Here is an 18,887-nt window from a genome sequence, read left to right as displayed (position 1 = left end):
GGGCTGTAAGGCGTGCGGGGGCCTCAGCTGCGAGCGCTTTGATTCTGGCCCGGGAGGTGAAAGCAGCGATTGAGACGCGAGAGGCTGTGCCAGTTATCTTAACCTCCCACACTTCAAAAGCTGGGTGAGAGCTTGCTCGACTCCTTCCTCCCTCCCTCCCTCCCTCCGTCACATAGAGGAGTTGTGGGGGGAATGAGGAGAGTAGACTGAACCTTTGCTCACCACTCTGAACAGAGGAGTGTTTCATTTCCTCCAAAGAGGGAAGAAGAAAAAAAAAAGGAATCCCGCCAGCATTCCTGAGCTCTAATGTAGAAGGAGACCATGGAGGGGAAGGCGGGAGGTGAGCAGGAGTGAGGGGTCAAGTTGCTTCTGAATCCCAGTGTTTGTGTCGGCAGGACCTTGTGAAGCTCTGGCCTTCTGCCCCGTACAACCATCGCCACATAGGCACACAGCCCCGCTGTTTCGGCCCAACGTTCTTTTTTTTTTTTTTTTGCACACAAACACACTCCAGCTCACACCCGCCCGCAGCCCCCTCAGGTCTCTTCCCCAGGCAGGAAGGCCGGGGCTTTTCATGTCTGCGGTGGGGGAAGGAAAAAAAAAAGCTCCCCAGGAAACTGGGTGCAGGGCCGGGCGTGCAGGCCGAATTTGAGATCCTGGGATGAAAAGACGGAGGGCGGCGGGGGTAAATAAAAGCGACAGGAGGGTGGGGGGGGTCTCTCTCTTGTCGGAGTGCGGCGCTCCTTTCGGTTTCTTCTTCATGGAGCCAGAGGGCGGCCTTCCCCAGGCAAGGTGGCCTTTGTCCCGCTCCCTTTTATCCACATGTGGTAAAGCATTCAGGGCGGTGTGTTAAGACTTCTAAATGCTTCTAAATGAGAGACTCAGCTGACTTCTCTCCCACAAAAACACACTTCACTTCATCTCAAGAGAGAAGCAATCTAATATAGTCTGGGTTTTTTTTCCGTTCTCACAAAAAGATTCAGCTTTTTAGTTGCAGGAGGCATCTAGCCACCTCTGTCTCTGCCTCTCCACTTTGATCACAGATTCTTTTTGATGCTGCTCGGGTCTAAAATAACTCTCCTTGGCTTGTCAATAACTGAAGCTAACTCTGTTATGGTCGTTCATGCCCATATCACGGGAGGGAAAAGAACTACGTTCCTGTGAGGAACCTGGAAGAGCTTCAAGGATGCCCTGGGAGAAAAGCTTCCAGCTTTGTGTTGACCTGCATCATAGCCATGGCTGCTTGTGGAGCCGCGTCACAGAACGCAACACCAGGCTGAGTCAGTGAGCTGAGCCTCTAATGGGTTGAAAGAAAGGTCAAGTGGGCTTCATTTGTGACATTCATCTTAGTTTAAGGGCTACACAGCATTATTAGTTTGAAAATAGGAAAACGAGTTGGAAGTGTTTGGCCAATCACACGGCAGCAGCTTTTGGCCTTTGGGCATGCAGAACACTACCGTACATACATACACTACCAAACCCAAGTCCCCCATTGGTTTAATGCATGTTCAATGGCTGCACATTTTGTACGTAGAAACTTGTATAGCTACGTGGGAACATGAGTTTTGAACGTCTGAAATACACTTATATGAAGTCTGAAATACACACGTATGCGTGTCTGCATAGACTTATGTAGACATAGACATTGTCTGCATAGACAATGTTTATGTTGACTTACACCATGGTCCGAGTGAAAACTCGATTCTGATTGGCTGCTGGGTGTGCGTTAAAAAGTGATATACAACAGGATAACTGCACAGTGAAAAAAAAAGTTCCGGTCACCTAGCTTAAATATTTTGTATCACTGTGCCGGCTTCTTTAAAACAACTTTTTGCTTCATCATTTGGACAAAAACAAGCGGTAAGAGGTGAACTTTCTCTCTGAACTGATGCTTTATTCAACCCATCGGAAAGATCAGTATTTATATCGCCGAATCTTGACTGCAGCGGTGGTGCGGCGCAACGCGGACTATTTGTCACGTGGTGCGGCGCGACGTAACAAATAGTCTGCTTTTTGTGAGAAAAGTGATTCAAATCGAAAAAAAAACAAGAATTAAGGACTAAAAACTGGTTAATATTTATTTCTTTTGTAAGTGACCATGGTATAAGCGGGTTAATGGCCTTCAAAGTATGCATTATCCCTTTTCAACGCACGTCGCGGAAGTAACCTGAATACTTGCAGCCTCCGCTTCGTGTCGGACGGTTCAGGCTTCCACGGTGTGCGTTAAAAAATGATAACGCACACTTCGTTGGCCATTAACCCTTACATACTCTATGTCTATGCAACGCACGTTCAAGTGCGTTGCTGTGGGCAACGCACTTGAACGTGCGTTGCTGTGGGCTGTGTGAACGTAGCTTCAGAGCAGTGATAGAGGTGATTAGGCCAACTTTGAACAGATATCTGAGATAGACGATCCGGTTTGAGAGTTTTTTGAAACTCTTTGACTTGAATTTCCACACCCAACGCTTCATTAAACGCCCTACTGATGTGGGGGGTTATTGAAGGATGGTCAGACTAGTTTGTCGTGCCAGAATGCCAGAACAACCAACAAAATACTTCTAACATCCATTTCACAGCAGGGGTCCGCCTGTGACTGCTCATGTCTGAGGCTGAAGCTGATGATCTGGTTCATCAGAAGTCTTCCTTTTTTCAACGCATCACAAAGTATGGATCCACGCAGCTTTAAGTAATTCTTTGTTTCCTTGCTGCTACTTAGTTGGGTCCACTCGCATACATCCAGAGGAACACCTTCTCATCTTAAGACCAAGTCCTTGACATTTCCAATCCTGATTTGTGGATGGAGCGCTCAGGCTGCTGGCACTTCTCCCGTCTAGGCCTTTCTTGAGTGCAGCCCACAGATCTCTCAGCACACATTCAGGTGCTCAAAGCCGCACAAAGAATTTCCTTTTCTCGTTTGCCCCCATCGCCCACCTGCAGCTCCGACTTAAACCAGGAAGCTGGGTGAGGGTGAGAGGAAGAAAAGGGTTGCAGCGCTGCCAGCTGGGTCAGGGCAACCCCCATGTTAGAACACATCAAAGCTGGACCGGCCAACATCCTGTCAGTGACCCTTAACCTCTCTGTGGAGCTCCAAAATGCTTTCATTCTATCATCTGTTGAGCTGTAAAGCAATGAGTGATTGAATGGATGCCTTTGAGTTTTCCGTTTGAATTCAGTCCGGCGGTTTTTAACCTGTTAGGATCTTGTCTTTGCAGGAGGAAAGCGGAACGGTTTCTCCACATGCAAAGCAAAGGCAGCAGCTACGGGCCCTCTGCTAGAGATGGAGGCCTGCTAGATCCCACAAAGACCCCCTTCAAATCTCCAGAATGAAGCCTCCGGTCCTCAGAGGAACCCCTCGAAACCCCCACCCTCTAGCACACCCACACCCACCACCACCATCTGTCAAATGTCTCTGTCCCCATCCGGAAAAGGCGCTGCTGCAGACACTGAACTGAACGAGACAATCATGAATTTGTAGAAGCAGCGCCGTGTTTCCTTTCAATGTCAGCTTCACGGCTACCCGAGGCACTGCACTGAAAAAAACAGCAGCAATTGTGATGTGCGCACAACTCGCACCCCCAACTCACTCCCCACACCTGTCACTAAGTTATTCTAAGTTATTCGACACCTTTTTCCTTTTGTATAGTTTACTAGGCTGATATTCACTCCCCCAGCACCCTCCCCACCTTCTCTCACTGGATTTAGAAGACCATTTGGGGGTCCCCCCCCTCACCCACCGACCAAACACCTCTTTTTTTTCAGACTGCACTAAGGAAGATGGAGGAATTACTTCTTATCTGCTGACCAAGTTGGTGCAAAAAAAAAACATCATCTTAGACTGATTATCATTTCCTTCTTTTGAATGCTTTTATTTTGTATCCTTGTTTCAATTTCTTGGTGTATATTTTAGTGACTTCCTTTTTTTTAAATGTTTTTTTTATATAGTGGTATATATGAAAATAAGCTTTGAACACAGGAAAGCCATTTTTTCTTGTTGTAATGTCTTGCAGAAATTGAAACTTAAGGCTTCTTTTGATAACTATTTGTAACAAATAGTGACCTCGAGTCTTGCTCAGATTTAAATAATTCTTCAGTATGTGTACTTTTTCAAACTGTCGGGACACGTCAACTTTCTTGGTATTTTTGCAGGCTACATTAGGACAAAGGCAGGAGCCACAGCTCCAGAAGCCTATATTTTATTGTTCTAATCTAAAACATGATGCAGATATATATATTTACCCCAGCACTTGACAGTCTTTCTTTTACTGCGATGGACCTTTGTCTTCTCTCTCTGGTAGCTAATAGTGTGGTCTTTAGCTATGTTGTTTATTCCATGCAAACATCTCTGTAATATTTTGCGTTGAACACTCTATTTTAGTATTACTTGATGATTTCCTTTTTTTCTATTAATATTATTATTATTTTTTGGGTCACTGTCATCTTGGTTTGGCATTTTGCTTCCCAAGTGGTCATATTTGAATGTTTTCAACATGCTTTGTTTTGTTCTGTTTTTTTAAAGAAAAATAAAAAGGCACCTTTGGCTCACAGGATTGCTTTGTGTGGTGGAAAAGGCCAGAGCTAAATGTGCCACATTTTACAGTCTGTGTGTCTTTGTTGAGTTTTGTTTTGTTTGTTTTTTTGATTCTTGCGTTTATGAAAACCTTCAAAATGTTTAAACTTATCCCCACAAGGCTTAACGTTTGACCTTTTTTTTTTAAATTCATCCCTGTGCATTGAAAAAAGATCAGATTTGTGTTTTTTTTCTTGCTCAGAAAATGAACATTCTTTCACATAGTGACTGCACGTTGGAAGTGTGATGATTAAAGAGCTGAGATCAAAAGAACATTCTATTTATAGACAGTCTGAAGCACAGTCTGGTGAAACAGCACCACCTTGTGTTTGGAGATCAGAAGGCAGTGGAAGAGCTCATGTTAAAATCTGAATATAGAGGATGGTAAAAAATACATATAGAAAGGTTCTATTGGCTTTTAGCTCTGATTTGATCAAAAATGAGAACACATGAACACTGTTAGTCAAACTCTGTAAAGGGAAAGTACAGAAGTAAACTTTACATGCATTAAGGGAAAATCAGAAAAAGAACGAGACAATGAGGTTGATGTTTACTCTGTTAACCCTTGTGCTATCTTAGACGACCCCCACCCTTTAACCCTTGTGCTACCTTAGATGACCCCACCCTTACATTGGCGTGTTCTCCCTACCATGACAAAGGTGGATAAAGGTGGAAAGATTTCATGTAATCCATGGACACCAGTGAAGATCACAAATCATTGAAGAAAAAAGGTTCAGAGCACTGTCTAGTGGGTCTAGATGACCAAACTCCCAATCTTAAAGTGCCTAGGATAGCACAAGGGTTAATGACCATTTAATAATACACTAAACCAGTAACTTTGATTACCCCCCCCCCCAGTCCCATTTTACTATAGCGAAAGAAAACAGCCTCATCCCACTCTTATTTTGAAAAACTGGGGAAAGTAGGTTATACTTTATAGTACTTTAAGTGTTTGCGAATGCAGCTCTTCCTGTAACAAAATTCATTTATATTCCACCTTTATGTTTAATTGAACTTTAAAAAAATGTCTGTATTTTCAAAATTTGTAGTTCAGATCCAGAAGAGAAGAGCTGAGACTGTGCAGATGCAGACTAAAATGTGATTTCATCCATTTCTGTCTATCTGTGTTTATAGAGCACATTACAACTGAGAGATCAAAGACAGAAATAGTTGAAATGTAAAAATCTATCTATCCATTTATCTATCTGTCCATGAAAATTGAAAGAACAGGCCGTCCAGGTTAAATTTGAGTTTTATAATTTTAATAGGCTACTAGGTTAGAAATAGAAACGGTCCCTTTACATGTGATTTTCAGATTGCTTCAATTTTCTAGAAGAGCTCTTTCAGTAGCTTCTACTGAAATTAGAATGAGTGTCCAGGTTTGGGTGAAAAAGTGCAGAAACTCAGGCAGAGCCAACGAGAATTCTTCCAAAAACAATCTTTTTGAAACGAATCTTCAAAGAAACAAGCAGGTAGAAAAGTAAGAAAATATATTGGGAAAATAAGACACTGATCCCCAGTGTTTTGGAAGACAATTACATTTTAATATTTTTTTTTTAATGATCAAGTTTCTTCTTTTTTTTCGCATTTATTTTGTTTGTCTTTTATGCAAAAAAAAAAAAAAAAACAGTCGTACATGTGCTTTAAATCATGGCGTGTGTGAGTTCAGCCTCTTAACCCTTGTGCTATCCTAGGGACTTTAACATTGGGTGTTGGGTCATCTAGACCCACTAGACAGAGCTCTGAACCTTTTTTCTTCAATGATTTGTGATCTTCACTGGTGTCCATGGATTACATGAAATCTTTCCACCTTTATCCACCTTTGTCATGGTAGGGAGAACACGTCAATGTAAGGGTGGGGTCATCTAAGATAGCACAAGGGTTAAAAAATCAAATCAAATTCAGCAGTTTTACTGATTGTTTCAGTTTGGAGTGTTTGTCTCCACAAAATCATCTGATAATGCAAACATGAGCACTTTCTTAATCATCAAGGAACAAAAACAGCATTATTTTTCCACATTAGTTTTATTCAGACATGAACATGTCAGTGAGAGAACCAAACAGAAACCCCAGGCACTTCTTAGTGTGAATCTCCTAACAGTCTTTTGACTCTAAAGATCTCTGCTTGTTCTCACAGAGAGAACCGCTCAGCCTCGTCACATCACTTGTACTTGTAGAACCCTTCTCCTGTCTTTTTGCCGTATTTGCCCTCAGCCACCAGCTTGTTGAGTAACTCACTGGAGGCGAAGAGGGGGTTGTGGGGATCCTTTGCACTCCAACCTGGAAGCCAAAGAGGTGGGAAGTACTTTCAACTAAAACCAGACTCTTTTCATCACCACAAAAACCTGCCTTCAGTACTCACCATCTATGATGAACTTCACTGTATCCAGGCCTACGTAGTCACAGAGCTCAAAGGGGCCCATGGGGTAACCGGCACCCAGTTTCATGGCAATATCAATGTCCTCTTTGGATCCGTGACCTACAGGGGGGGGGGGGGCAGCTCAAAATGTACAAATAATTTACATTTATAGAAGAAAAAACACTAGATCCGAACGCACCTCTCTCATGCAACCGGAGAGCCTCCATCATGTAAGGGACTAACAGACGGTTCACGATGAATCCGGGTGTATCCTGAAGAAGAGAAACGGTGTTAGCTCTAGATCTTTACATGGAAGAGCCTCAAAATGTCTTTAAATGGAATAATTTTCCCACATTCGTCTCCAGTTTTTGCTTCAGGCTATCCAGAAACAGCACAATGTGCCGAATTCAGAAAAAAATGATCATCTATTGAAATGCTTTGTTTTTGACGCTGCTGCTCTACTTTTATTTAATATACTTATTACAGAGGAATCACCAACAACAGGAGGAAATATTCACTGAACCACCAGAGGGCCAAATCCAAAAAAAGCAAGGCATCAGCTTTTCCTTTAGAGCCATTAAGCTACACACTTCATAAAAAAGGAAAAACTTTGATCGGTTAAAAAAGAAGCATGTAGACAAACTGAAGAGAGAAAAAAGAAAAAGATCTGAGTGACACAAAGGTCATGTTTAAATAAAGATAAATAAGGTGCATGCCCAGAAACATCATTTTATTTGGGCATATTTATAATTCTCAATGACTGCAGGACTGAACTTCTAGATTTTTCCTCCAGTTTCAAACAGTCAGAAAGACTCAGATTTATAGGGGGGGGGGGACAAAAATAAATCAGCTTTTATATTCTGATGATTAGGAAGGAGGTGTTGACATTAAACAAAATCTAGCTGTTATTGAGCATAGCTGTAGCACAAACTCCTGGAAAGAACTGATGCTGCAAACAAACTTCAGAATTGTTGGACTAGACTTCACATTGACTGGATCCAGCCTGATCCCATCACAAAACATGTAACATGTTTTGCTTCTTCTGGGTTGCATCGTTCCTGAATGTGCGTCTCGCACAGCAGCAGCTCACCTTGCACGACACCGGCGTTTTTCCAAGCGCCTTGCTGAAGTTCAGGAGGGAATCAAACGTCTCTTGGCTGGTGGTTGACGTTCCAACAACCTGACAGGGACCAACACGTGAATGCTTCTTTAATCTCAAAGAAAACAAATAAAAAGCCAACAGGAACGGAGCCCACCTCCACCAGCTTCATCATGGGGACGGGGTTAAAAAAGTGAAGGCCGCCAAATCTGTCCAGCCTGCTGGTGGAGCTGGCGATGTCGGTGATCGGGAGGGAGGAGGTGTTGCTGGCAAAGATGGTGTTCCTACAGGAAGTACAGTAATGGCACACCGGAAATGGTACGGTTTGATAAATTCTTTTGTTTGAATTAGCCATAGCTTAAAACTTCCAGTTTCTAAAAGTTGCTTTATTATTCAGTCTGGGATGCTTGGCCTACTGACAGCCACATTATGACACTACCACCACCCATTTTGGTCAACAGTACCCTGAAAAGCAATGTCTAGGTCTTACTTTTATCATTTATTTCATGATGACATTTGGCCTCTTGTATGATCTATTATGCTGTAAATGAGCAATGAGGTCATCTTTCAGATTTCTCTCAATGTAAATGTAAAACAAATCAAATTTTAAGTTAGACAATTTTGGTGTTGTGCATTATTATACTTTTAACTATACGTAGGAGTTCAAAAATGTTAAAGAGACTCGTCCAGATGTTGATTAAACAGGTCTGCCTCTGGTGGGGATGAGACAATGCAACTGATTAGACACACAGAGAGCCGGGAGGCAGAGCTTACGCTGGTGCCAGCTTATCCAGGTGACCGAAAAGGTCCTGCTTGACTTTTAGATTTTCCACTATAGCTTCCAACAGGAGATCTGCAGCCTGAACCGAAGCTCCAGCGTCTGTAGAGATGGACACGTTCTGCAGGACGTTCTGGATGAATTCCTCGCCTGCCTGGGGGGGAAAAAGCAGACGTACTTCAGTTACCCTGCGACACACTTAGTGCTGCTGATAATCTGGCGGTGTTTCACCTCTGGCTTGTCTGCAAACTTCTTCTTCACGACTCTTTTGAGACTTCCTTCGATCCCCTTTCTCGACTTCTTCAGGATGTCTTCCGAAGTGTCCACCAGAGTCACAGTGTGGCCGGTTGAAGCGGCGACCTTTAACACAGAAACCACTTAGGATCTTCCAAAAACCAGTCAGACGATCTTCATAGACAGTTTCTTAGATTGTTTTTAAAGGCGTATTGGTGACTCAAGGAACTGAAATAAAACATATCCTAACACTGAACCAGAAACAAAGAAAAAACAACTTCATTTCAGTTCCTGATGTAGAGGCTGACTGAAATAACCTCTTTGAATAAATTGAACGTAATGACGTAACAACAGTGAGCTTGACCTTTGTCCCAGTGACCTAGGTAGTGTCCCAGGTACATATATTAAGGATTCATCCAATTCTACGTGCACTATACTTAATTTCTATAAGAAACCTTTGACAAAAGTGGTATTTTAATAATTATTTTGACTCGTTAACGGTCTGCAAAGTGCAAATTCGGAAAATTGGTCAACATCCGAATGTATGCACGGAGTTCCACATTTTTAGGTGTATAAAACAAAGTTTATTTGGCACATTTTAAATATTTTTATGAAAGTCTTAAATGTGCTAAACACAACCACGGGTCCAACCAACCAGCAGCCCACTCAAGCCCTGGAGACGTCTCCAAAATGTCCACCATAACGATAAAACTCACTTGAGCAATCCCGGCCCCCATCTGTCCCCCTCCGATAATCGTAACATTTTTAATGACGCCGTTCTTGATAATCGAGGAAGAGAAACCTCTTCTGATCTGATGAGTGAAGAAAGCCATGTTTCCCTCGGACCAAGAAGGACGCGGACAGCGATGACGTCATCACGCAAATTAATTGAGCCTCCTTCTCCTCGCTGCTTTTTTTGGGATACAATGCTGCCACCTACTGGTCTGGTGCAGAATTTGACCGTGAGGAAATTTATCATTAAAATACATTTAGACGTTTCTGCTTTTACTGATTAAAACAAAGCCATTGTTATATTATTAGTGTATGAAAATTGATCAATTGGTGGCCCTCAAAAGACAAACAGGAAAAAACAGCTTATTTTTAATTTTTACGTGCATTCCGTACGAAAGTGTTTGACATTTTTTGTTTGCATAAAGCTTTAACGCTTAGCCACATTAAAAAAACAATGATTTCACAAACCCACAAATCAAAAATTGATTTAAATGTATGGGACAATAATTTTACAAAAACATATAGCATTTTATCTAAAAAATATAACAAGTGATTTATTTTCTTTTATTTTTTTAAATCACATTTTTGCACTTGCTAAATTGTATTCCTATTTACTTAATACACATATAAAATGAAGAATATCCTGTCACTCTTCTGGGGTTCCCTAATTATCATGAAATCATTTTCTAGTACTGTGCAGCAGAACATTGATTTATTCAAACATTCAGACAAAGAGATACAATCGAGGATAGTATTTAGGCAAGTTCAGAAACTGCTTCTCAATTTGAGGAAAATGTAATTTTTTCATGACAACCCCCCCTCCCAAAAAAAAACAATTCCCTCCAAAATAAAACTAACATTCTAAAAGGAAACTTTTAGCCTTTGCCTTGTGTCAAAGCCGTGGTCACAACACTGTTCAACATTTAGTTGCGTTAAGCCAGTTTGAAAAAGATAGATGCGCAAACGACAGGCCCAGTGGTGCTACACAATGTAGTGTCACTCTGACACACAAGAACTTTAACATTCAAAGATAGACACAACTCAACCACTGCAGTAAATGTTACTGAATAGCGTTAGGAAACATTAAAAATAACAAATGACTGAATACTGTCTCTGCTTAAAATAAACAACCTTTGAAACACTACAATTTATGGTAAAAAAGGTCATGGCGCTCCGTAAACTGTGTCTTCCGTGACAGGTGTCGTTTAACTACAAACTACACAAAACATACTATAGAGAAAACTTTTATCAAACTAAAAATCAGTTCGAACTGATAAAAGTGCAGGTTTAACCTTTGACTTTGCTTAGTTTCACAGTAATTCTAGCTATACTGTTTTCTAAATAATTGCAAAAAATGTAAACAGTCTGAGAAGTAATCGTTCCATTTTAGAAAATGTCATTGTAGGAGCCCTATTGAGAAACATGTCCTGTGGGTGTCGCTGTTTTCATGTTTTTCTGTCAATTATAAATTTGTTGATTATCTGACCACAGACAGGTGTGCATGAGCCAGATGGAGAAATGGTTTTTGACCGCTTGTGCGGGAAATGAAGCAAAAGAGTAGTCCAATCCGTTCAGTAGTGTAAATAAATAAAAGAAACAAAGTAATGCAAAGTTGATCGGAGTAAAAGACTCATTTTTCTTCGTCGTATAAGGAAACGACAGCCCGCTTGGCGCGTCAATCAACTCTGGCGTCGCACATCTCAGTGTATCAAAGGAGCTAGAACTTAGTTAAATAGTTTCTACGCCTTTAGCTCCTACAGTCATCAAATCAAATCCAATCAAACTTCTTTTGTTTAGCACTTTTACTACATGATGGAAACTACATATCCAATAAAAATACAGTATATGAAAAAAAAATGATACCACCACCAACAATGTGAATTTCGTTTAAAATTTATTTAAAATTCAAATAATCTTACATAATTTAACTGTGCTTATTACATGTTTTTACAAAAAAAATTATAACTACTCGTTACATTTCAACATTCATGAATCAAAACAATGATTTAAAAAAAAAATCAACTCAGATCTGATCCACTAGTCCTTATATTCTTTAACATTTTGATCTAACACTGAAATTCAACTATTGAAATGGTCTTTTCCTTGGAAAAAAATGAATCCCTTGACACCTATAGATGCAAATATGGATCCAACCACTTGGGCTCCAAAATTACCTTAATTTAGCATCTTTGATAGCAAAAAGTGATTTTTTTTTATTGCTGGAAATAAATTCAGGCGTCAAGGCGTCAGCAGCATATTCATGATTGAATAGTTTTTGATCTGAAATGAGAAACCGGACCAAACACAGGTAAAAATGTTAGTCAAAAAGAATCAACTAACTAAATTCTTTAGTATGGAAAACTTAAAACCACATTTTCAATATGCCCTAGAGATCAATCAATCAAACTTTATTTATAAAGCACTTTTCATATAAAAGCATAACACTGTTATGTGTTACTGTTCAAGTGCTAGAGACCAATGGATTATCCATTCGTCACAATGATTTCGCATTTTGTGGCGCTCTAACAGGAACCATTTTCAATGGTTCTGTCCATCTGCCTAGTTTTTCAGGGATTTAAATTTGGTCCACCTCGAGGAGTCACACACACGCTGAAAGGGCAGGGCGCCATGGTCAGGCCGAAGCGCTCCTTCACGGTAGGTGGAGGATTTCCTTCAGGATGTCTGAACTTGAAGGCTTGCAGTAAAGTGGTGACCGTCAGGAACAGCTCCATCTTAGCTAGCTGCTCTCCCATGCAGACTCTGCGACCTGGAAGGCACATGAGTGGAACCAGAGGTGAACTTGCATCGGCATACATGTCATCTTTAATGTACGGGTAAAAGAAAAGCATACCAATGCCAAATGGTATGAAGTACTCTTTCCTGAGCAGATTCCCCTCATTGTCCAAGAACCGCGAGGGGTTGAACGAGTCAGCATCCTCCCAAAGTGTTGGGTCTCTATGCACGGACCACAGGTTGGGAAAAATAACTGTTCCCTTTGGAATAGTGTAACCTCTGAACACTGAAGGAGGAAAAATATTTTAAAAAAAAAGAAGAAAAAAGTGGATGGTTGTGACATGATTCTGTTGCGTGAAGACCCATAGGCTGATTACCTGTTGTCTCTGAAGTCATGTGCGGAATGGCAAGGGGAACCACTGAGTGCAGCCGCTGCACCTCCATGATGGTGGCCTCCGTGAACGGCAAGCTTCCTTTGTCCGTCACGGAGGGAACCCGATGTTTTCCCACCACTCCATCGATCTCGGCCTGAGCTTTGTCTTCAAACGGACATCAAAACCCAATCAGAACAAAATGTAAGAAGTGGCTAAATGTCAAAAAGTCATTGTATTAGAGTTGGACAACTCCTTTCTTTTTCTACAGATGTTTTGTATTTTATCAGTAAAACATCTCTAAGCCTTTAAAAATGTTACAGTCTCTTTATATGCAGGCAATGTTTGCCAAAAATAACCCAAAAGAATGAAGTACAATCTACATGTTTCAAAGATACTGATCCATAAAATGCATTACTATTACTATCAATGCAAAAAACAACTATTTTTCACAGTCTGTTATGGTTTTCAAGTGATAATGTCCAATAAATATTACTGCAGTTCCTATTGGGTATTTATAAGGATTTAACCCTAGAGCACTATCACCGGGTGGTTTTCATCCGAGCAAAACTATTTACATGAATTTAACCATGTTTGTGTCTTCACCAGGGAAGTCTGACATGTCCGGGAAAAGGGAGACCAAAGACCAACCTCCTAGCATCATTTTATTATTTATTAAAAATCTTTTGTTCTCAAATTCCTACTTTTCAGTAATTTTTGAGCATGCTTTAGGAACTTCCTGTTTTTCTTTTTCACTTTGTTATACATACCACAGTTGAAAATAAAAGAAAATCACTACAATTTATCATGTGTTGTCATGTCTGGATCTATTTTTTGACAACTACTTTTTGTTGGGTATATTATATCGGGTACCAAAAACAACGGCAAAAGTGATGGTGTAACTTATTTTAGCGGAAGTGTTCTAGGGTTAATGTAAAATCTGCAGTTTAGAGGACAATAGTAGGACATTTTTGAGGCATTACGCAGACTGGATTGTTGCTGCTTTTACCTTGGACGTCAGGGTGTAAGATCATGTATAGCAGAAACCATAAAATGGAATTGGTAGTGGTGTCTGTGCCAGCAATAAAGAGGTCTCCTATAACATAGAAGAGATAGTCATCTGTGAAGCTGCTGTCCTCCACTCCTGCAGCTTGCTGAGTCAACATCTCTATCAAGTACATGTCTGTGAGGTCCCTTGGATTGTCGGGATCCAGCGTGTCACGGTGCTTCGCAATAATCCTCTTTAAGAACGCGGTGATGTCACGCTCCACCTGCCGTAACTCCTTGAAAACGCCGAAAGGCAAATAGTAGAGCAGCGGAAAGATGTTGATGAGGACCGCTGGACTGTTGATGCAGATTTTCAGCCCGTGTTCCATGAGGCGTATCATTGTGCGGAACTCCACGTCGTGGTGGTGGAAGCACTGGCCCAGGATCAGGGAGCAAATGACGTTTGACACAGAGTTGCCGATCAGGGTGGCTGGGTCCACGCCGGCACTGCCACGCTCCTCGTTCAGCCGGAGCAGCTCTGCTTTGACGCCGGCCAGGCCTCGTTGTATGCAAGGTTCCAAACTCAGCTTTCCCAAGCCAAAGCTCCGAAGTGTGGTGTGGCAGAACTTGCGTTGTTTTCTCCATACTGGTCCATAGGGGGCAAAAACGATTCCTGAAATTGGAGATTTCAAGACATCAGCTTTTGTTTTGGTTTGTTTTCTGTCCATGGGTTTATGAAAATATATTACTCAGCATGGGATTAAGGTATGGATTTTTCCAAATTACCTCATTCTTAGTTTGATATAAAGCTAGTTTAGCTATTTTCACTGAAAATGAGCATAATGGTCACGTTTATTTTGACAATCCCTTTGTTCTTTAAGCTAACTCCACTACAGGGCCTTCTTCAAGGCACCTGATCTCTGTTTTACTGTGTGATGTCTGGACCAGCAGATACTGATCATATCTGATAAAATGTTGTTTTCATTTGTTGAGCTTTTAACATGCAGGCTATATTTTATTTTAAAGCGCAATATAAATGAATTCAACTTAAAACTTCAACTTACAGTTGAATAGAACCGGTTCTGCTATGATTTACCAAGATATTGTGACATTTGGAGCTTCGCAAGGTATTTACATAGGAAAACCCACGATCCTTTCAGAGTAAAACCCAGAGACAGAAGCATGGAGCATATCACTTGTTTACAAGAAACATCAGGAGGTGGTCTTCTGCTCTGAGCTCGGGCTCTCCATCCCTCCATCTCTGCAGCTGAAACTTCTCGTTCCTCCTCATCTCTCTTCCTGCAGCCATCGGCTTTTCCATGTCTGCTCCCCACTTTGCTCTCTCCTGATCTACTTCCTGTATTTCTCATTTCCATTTTTTTGCCTCGGAAAGATCTTTTTCGCAAACATGTATAAAAGAATTATGGAATGCATCAAAAAATGAATAAAAAAATAAAAAACCCTCCCTCCCTCTGTTAACCCGTAAGACGAAGATGGTCTGGATCCCTGAGTCTGGCCAGGATGCAACATTTTACTGGATTTTGGCCTGAAAATGAGAATCTGGATGGAAGTACCCCCCCATTAGCTTTAAGATGGCTAAATACTTTGTGCTCTAATAATTTAGGCTAATTTTGATGACATCAAAGTCAGTCCAATTTCTTAAGTTAATTATGGCTTTCCCACTATAGTAAGCTGATTAGCACTTATTTGCATCATCATACCAATAATATTGGCATAACCACAGTATTTTGTAATAATTTGGCTTTCATATTTTTATCATCTGAAGCTGTTTTAGCCGACAGGAGGAGTTAGCTCTGAATGAAACCACCAAATATTGGCTGACTGATGACATGGGAGAATGAAATGAGTCCAGACACATAAACACACCATATAAATAGAAAATGTTATTATCTGCTAAGTTATGATGGTGAGTTTTTTCTGTCTATCTGTCCATATGTATTCAAAAAAAGCTCTAAGTGATCGACCACATGCAGAAAAAGGATGTAGGAGATTTTTTTAATGCAAACATTTTATGACCTCACTGCTTTGAACAATTACATTTATTATTACAATTACTTTTGGCAATCCTTTATATTGCTCTGTTAAAGCAAAAAAACAACAACATAACACAATATGCTACTGTGAAACATCCCCTTTATAATTAGTTACATCCAACACTCCATCTGACCTGATGGTATGAAGCAGCAGCTATGTCACGCTAAGATGAAAGGTATGAACGCAAAATCAAAGATAGGGAAAAAAGGGAGATGAGACACAACGCATGTGAAAATATTTGTGTTGCAATGGAAATTTTTTTTTGAAAACAAAAGGTTTTTTTCTTTTGAGAAAAACAAAAGTTTTTGAAAACAAAAACGTTTTTAAGGAAAAAAAAGGTTTTGAAAGCAAAAAAAAAAGTTTTTTAAGGAATATTTCATATTTTCATTTGCTACATAGAAAGTTTTGATTGCAATGTCTTGGCATATATCACTTCATAAAAACATGGCAGATTCAACACCACTGACTGAAAACGTAGGTGAAAGACATGTCAGACATGCTAAATCAAAATACTGAAACCTTTCACATTCTGAAACTATTTAGGTCATTTCTCATCAAAGTGGTGCAGTGATATGCCGTTTAACCTCTGATCGGAAGATTGCAGGTTTGATTCCCACCTTGCCAGCATATGTCGAAGTGTCCTTGGGCAAGGCACTGAAGCCCACCTTATCTCTGGTGGAATGTTGGCGACAGTGCTCGGCAGGGGAGCCACCATCAGTGTGTGAATGTGTGTGTGACTCTATGGTGCTTTGGGTCTAATTACTGAACTTATATAAGAAAGATCAAATCATTTGTAGCTGAAGTGTGATTTATTGATACTTCAGGATTCTTAACTCTTTCTGATAAAAGTTATGAACCGGATAATGATAAATCATTTAATAAAATGGTTTCGGTAGAACGGATGTGATTATATAAGTTTGCTTCCTTCTACTCCCTTTCAAGCAATCTTTGATTTAATGTCTAATTATACTAAGTTTGATACGTCCTTGTGTGAATGTATAACTGATGATTGTTTGTTTTTGTGTATTATTCTTATTTGATTGCTTGAAATAAACCATTTCAAGTCAAATCAAAGTGTAGATTTTTAGAAAAATGGACCATGAAAAAGAATTGATCTAAGATTCTTTTAAATCTTAAAACAATGCCTTTTTTTCTCAATAATTCATCTGTGCAGAGCTACAGTAACATTTGGCATATGCAAAACTATGATATCTTCTTCTCAAGCAAAAATGTTGCCAACTGAAACAGCGTTATTTTCTAAAATGGGAATTGGAATCTGATTCTGACCACAAAGAAGAAGCAGACAAGCTGAGGAGGCTTTAGAACTCCTGCACACACATACAATAATAATCAAGCCTCTAAATGTGTCAACAACCAAGTTAAAGTTGCTCTTTCCCCATACATGTGTTTATATGTTAATAATGCCATTAAAAAAAAACTTTTAAGCTCCTTTAGTCAATTATAATATAATTAAATCAATATTATACTCTTTTTAATTTATATCTTTTTACTTTTTATTATGTATACTGTATTTGTATCTTTTTTCTATGGACCACATCTGAGTCTGAAAATAAAAGTGTGTTAATTTGACCTCTTTTATGTTCCTTAAAAAATATGAATTTGAACTTTTGATATTTCTTCTGTAACTATAATAATCAGATAAATGTGTCCCAGCTTTCCTCATTTCCCGGTATTGTTTATAGATGAGCTGCTTACCTTTGCGTTTGGTCAGGATGGTGACGAGAGGGATGTCAGGTCTGTCAGAGAAAACCTCCGGCTGGTTGAGGAGGGCGTCTCTGATCAGATGGAAGCCGTGCAGAACGACGATCAGCTGGCCGCCAATGAAAAGGCTGTGTATGTTCCCGAACACGGTGGCTTGCTGCCTTAAAGCCTCAATTTCTATAGCGTTGGTGCTGTTCGGCTGACCTGCGATTTTCGTCCTAACAGAAGGAGGCACGAAAAAGTTGCCGAAGTTCCCGACGACAGGCCACGGCTTTGGACCTGGAGGAATGTTTTTGTATATTGTACGCTGCTTCTGATAAAAACGGACTAAATAATAGACTAGCAAGAACAGAAGTGAGGTTAAAAGGTTTGAAAGCGACAGCACAGAGCTCCAAATGAGTCCAAACGACGATGAAACCATGGCGAGAGTTAAAATATACCAAATTTGGTGAGCCAGCAGGGCATTTTCGGAAGAAAAAACGGTGTCCGCGCCGTTCACATGCTCTTCCTGTGTTGTTCTGAGAGGACGAAAACAGCCTCCTTCCGTTACAGCGCTCCTATTGGCCGACAGTTCTCAGGCAGACTGTGATTGGTCTATCAGCACTAAAAGAGAAACAGTGCCCCGCCCCCTTTCATAGGTCTTATTTACAGTGAATGGATCTCTCCCGTTTTTACAGACCCCTTTTTTGTTTTTCTTTTCTTTTTATAATCTATTAAAAAAAACATTAAAACTATAATTATGTTTCCCCCTATGGTCAGAATTTAACAAAGTGTTTGGTCTGTCTAATTGATCAGCTCAATGTTTTTCTATCTTTAAGTTTACCTCCTTCAAACTTTTTCAATGATGAGTTCCTAGTAAGATATTTCGTTCGGCAAGTACCAAGGCAGCATTGCATTCTAGATATTTCGGTTTCATATACCTAAAGACAGAGGCAGAATTACCATTAGGCATACATAGGTGATAGCCTGGGGCCCCCGATACTCTTGGGGCCCCGAGCTGAACACTTAATAAAATGCCTAAAATAAATTTTGCATTCATCATTATCTAACTTTGTCATTAAAAAGCACCCTAAAATCACTGAACTGGCATAAGATTGATTGTGCAAAAGTGTTTGGTCCTCCCCTGTCCTTCAGCAGCAATGGTATATTCCAGTGACCAGCAAGGCAGAGACTTGCAAGTTAGACAGCAAACACAGCAGCATTGTCAAACTGGGCTGTTTTCTGCCCAATAGGGCAGCTTTGTGGGTAAAAAT

The 18,887-nt window shown here is 40.4% G+C and overlaps 3 protein-coding genes across 8 annotated transcripts in view; 1 reads left to right on the top strand and 2 right to left on the bottom strand.

Annotated features, from left to right (window-relative positions):
- The window catches only part of lef1 (lymphoid enhancer binding factor 1), a 39,750-nt gene extending 35,154 nt beyond the window's left edge, over positions 1 to 4,596 (top strand). For all 6 annotated transcript variants that reach the window (XM_011476176.3, XM_011476197.3, XM_011476166.3 and 3 more), the window contains one exon: positions 3,210 to 4,596. In XM_011476176.3, coding sequence (XP_011474478.1) covers positions 3,210 to 3,289 — 80 coding nt within the window. In that variant the 3' untranslated portion in view covers positions 3,290 to 4,596. The remainder of the gene's footprint in view (positions 1 to 3,209) is intronic.
- A 1,990-nt stretch (positions 4,597 to 6,586) lies between these two features.
- On the bottom strand, positions 6,587 to 9,915 carry hadh (hydroxyacyl-CoA dehydrogenase). The gene is made up of 8 exons (XM_004065897.4): positions 9,751 to 9,915; positions 9,032 to 9,160; positions 8,797 to 8,954; positions 8,180 to 8,306; positions 8,014 to 8,103; positions 7,123 to 7,195; positions 6,927 to 7,043; positions 6,587 to 6,844 (listed from the first exon to the last, which is right to left on the bottom strand). The coding sequence occupies exons 1-8, from the start codon at positions 9,865 to 9,867 to the stop codon at positions 6,726 to 6,728; spliced, it is 930 nt and encodes a 309-aa protein (XP_004065945.1). The 5' UTR covers positions 9,868 to 9,915; the 3' UTR covers positions 6,587 to 6,725.
- Positions 9,916 to 11,643: 1,728 nt separating this feature from the next.
- LOC101167098 (cytochrome P450 2U1) lies at positions 11,644 to 18,174 on the bottom strand. The gene is made up of 5 exons (XM_020703523.2): positions 17,629 to 18,174; positions 13,880 to 14,530; positions 12,877 to 13,038; positions 12,618 to 12,785; positions 11,644 to 12,533 (listed from the first exon to the last, which is right to left on the bottom strand). Exons 1-5 carry the CDS (start codon positions 18,053 to 18,055, stop codon positions 12,334 to 12,336), a joined length of 1,608 nt encoding a protein of 535 aa, XP_020559182.2. The 5' UTR covers positions 18,056 to 18,174; the 3' UTR covers positions 11,644 to 12,333.
- Positions 18,175 to 18,887: the final 713 nt, after the last annotated feature.

This window comes from Oryzias latipes, chromosome 1 (assembly GCF_002234675.1).
Source record: "Oryzias latipes chromosome 1, ASM223467v1".
NCBI classification, from domain to species: Eukaryota; Metazoa; Chordata; class Actinopteri; order Beloniformes; family Adrianichthyidae; genus Oryzias; species Oryzias latipes.
Note: the sequence above shows the minus strand (reverse complement) of the source record. Positions and strands in the feature narration are given on the sequence as shown.

Coding starts and splice junctions, on each gene's coding strand:
- hadh (XM_004065897.4), bottom strand. CDS start 9,867: ATGGCTTTCTTCACTCATCAGATCAGAAGAGGTTTCTCTTCCTCGATT. Junction 9,161..9,750: donor TGGGGGCCGGGATTGCTCAA/GTGAGTTTTATC, acceptor TCTGTGTTAAAG/GTCGCCGCTTCAACCGGCCA. Junction 6,845..6,926: donor AGTGAAGTTCATCATAGATG/GTGAGTACTGAA, acceptor TTTGGCTTCCAG/GTTGGAGTGCAAAGGATCCC.
- LOC101167098 (XM_020703523.2), bottom strand. CDS start 18,055: ATGGTTTCATCGTCGTTTGGACTCATTTGGAGCTCTGTGCTGTCGCTT. Junction 14,531..17,628: donor CATCCTGACCAAACGCAAAG/GTAAGCAGCTCA, acceptor CTCCAATTTCAG/GAATCGTTTTTGCCCCCTAT. Junction 12,786..12,876: donor CATGACTTCAGAGACAACAG/GTAATCAGCCTA, acceptor TTCCTCCTTCAG/TGTTCAGAGGTTACACTATT.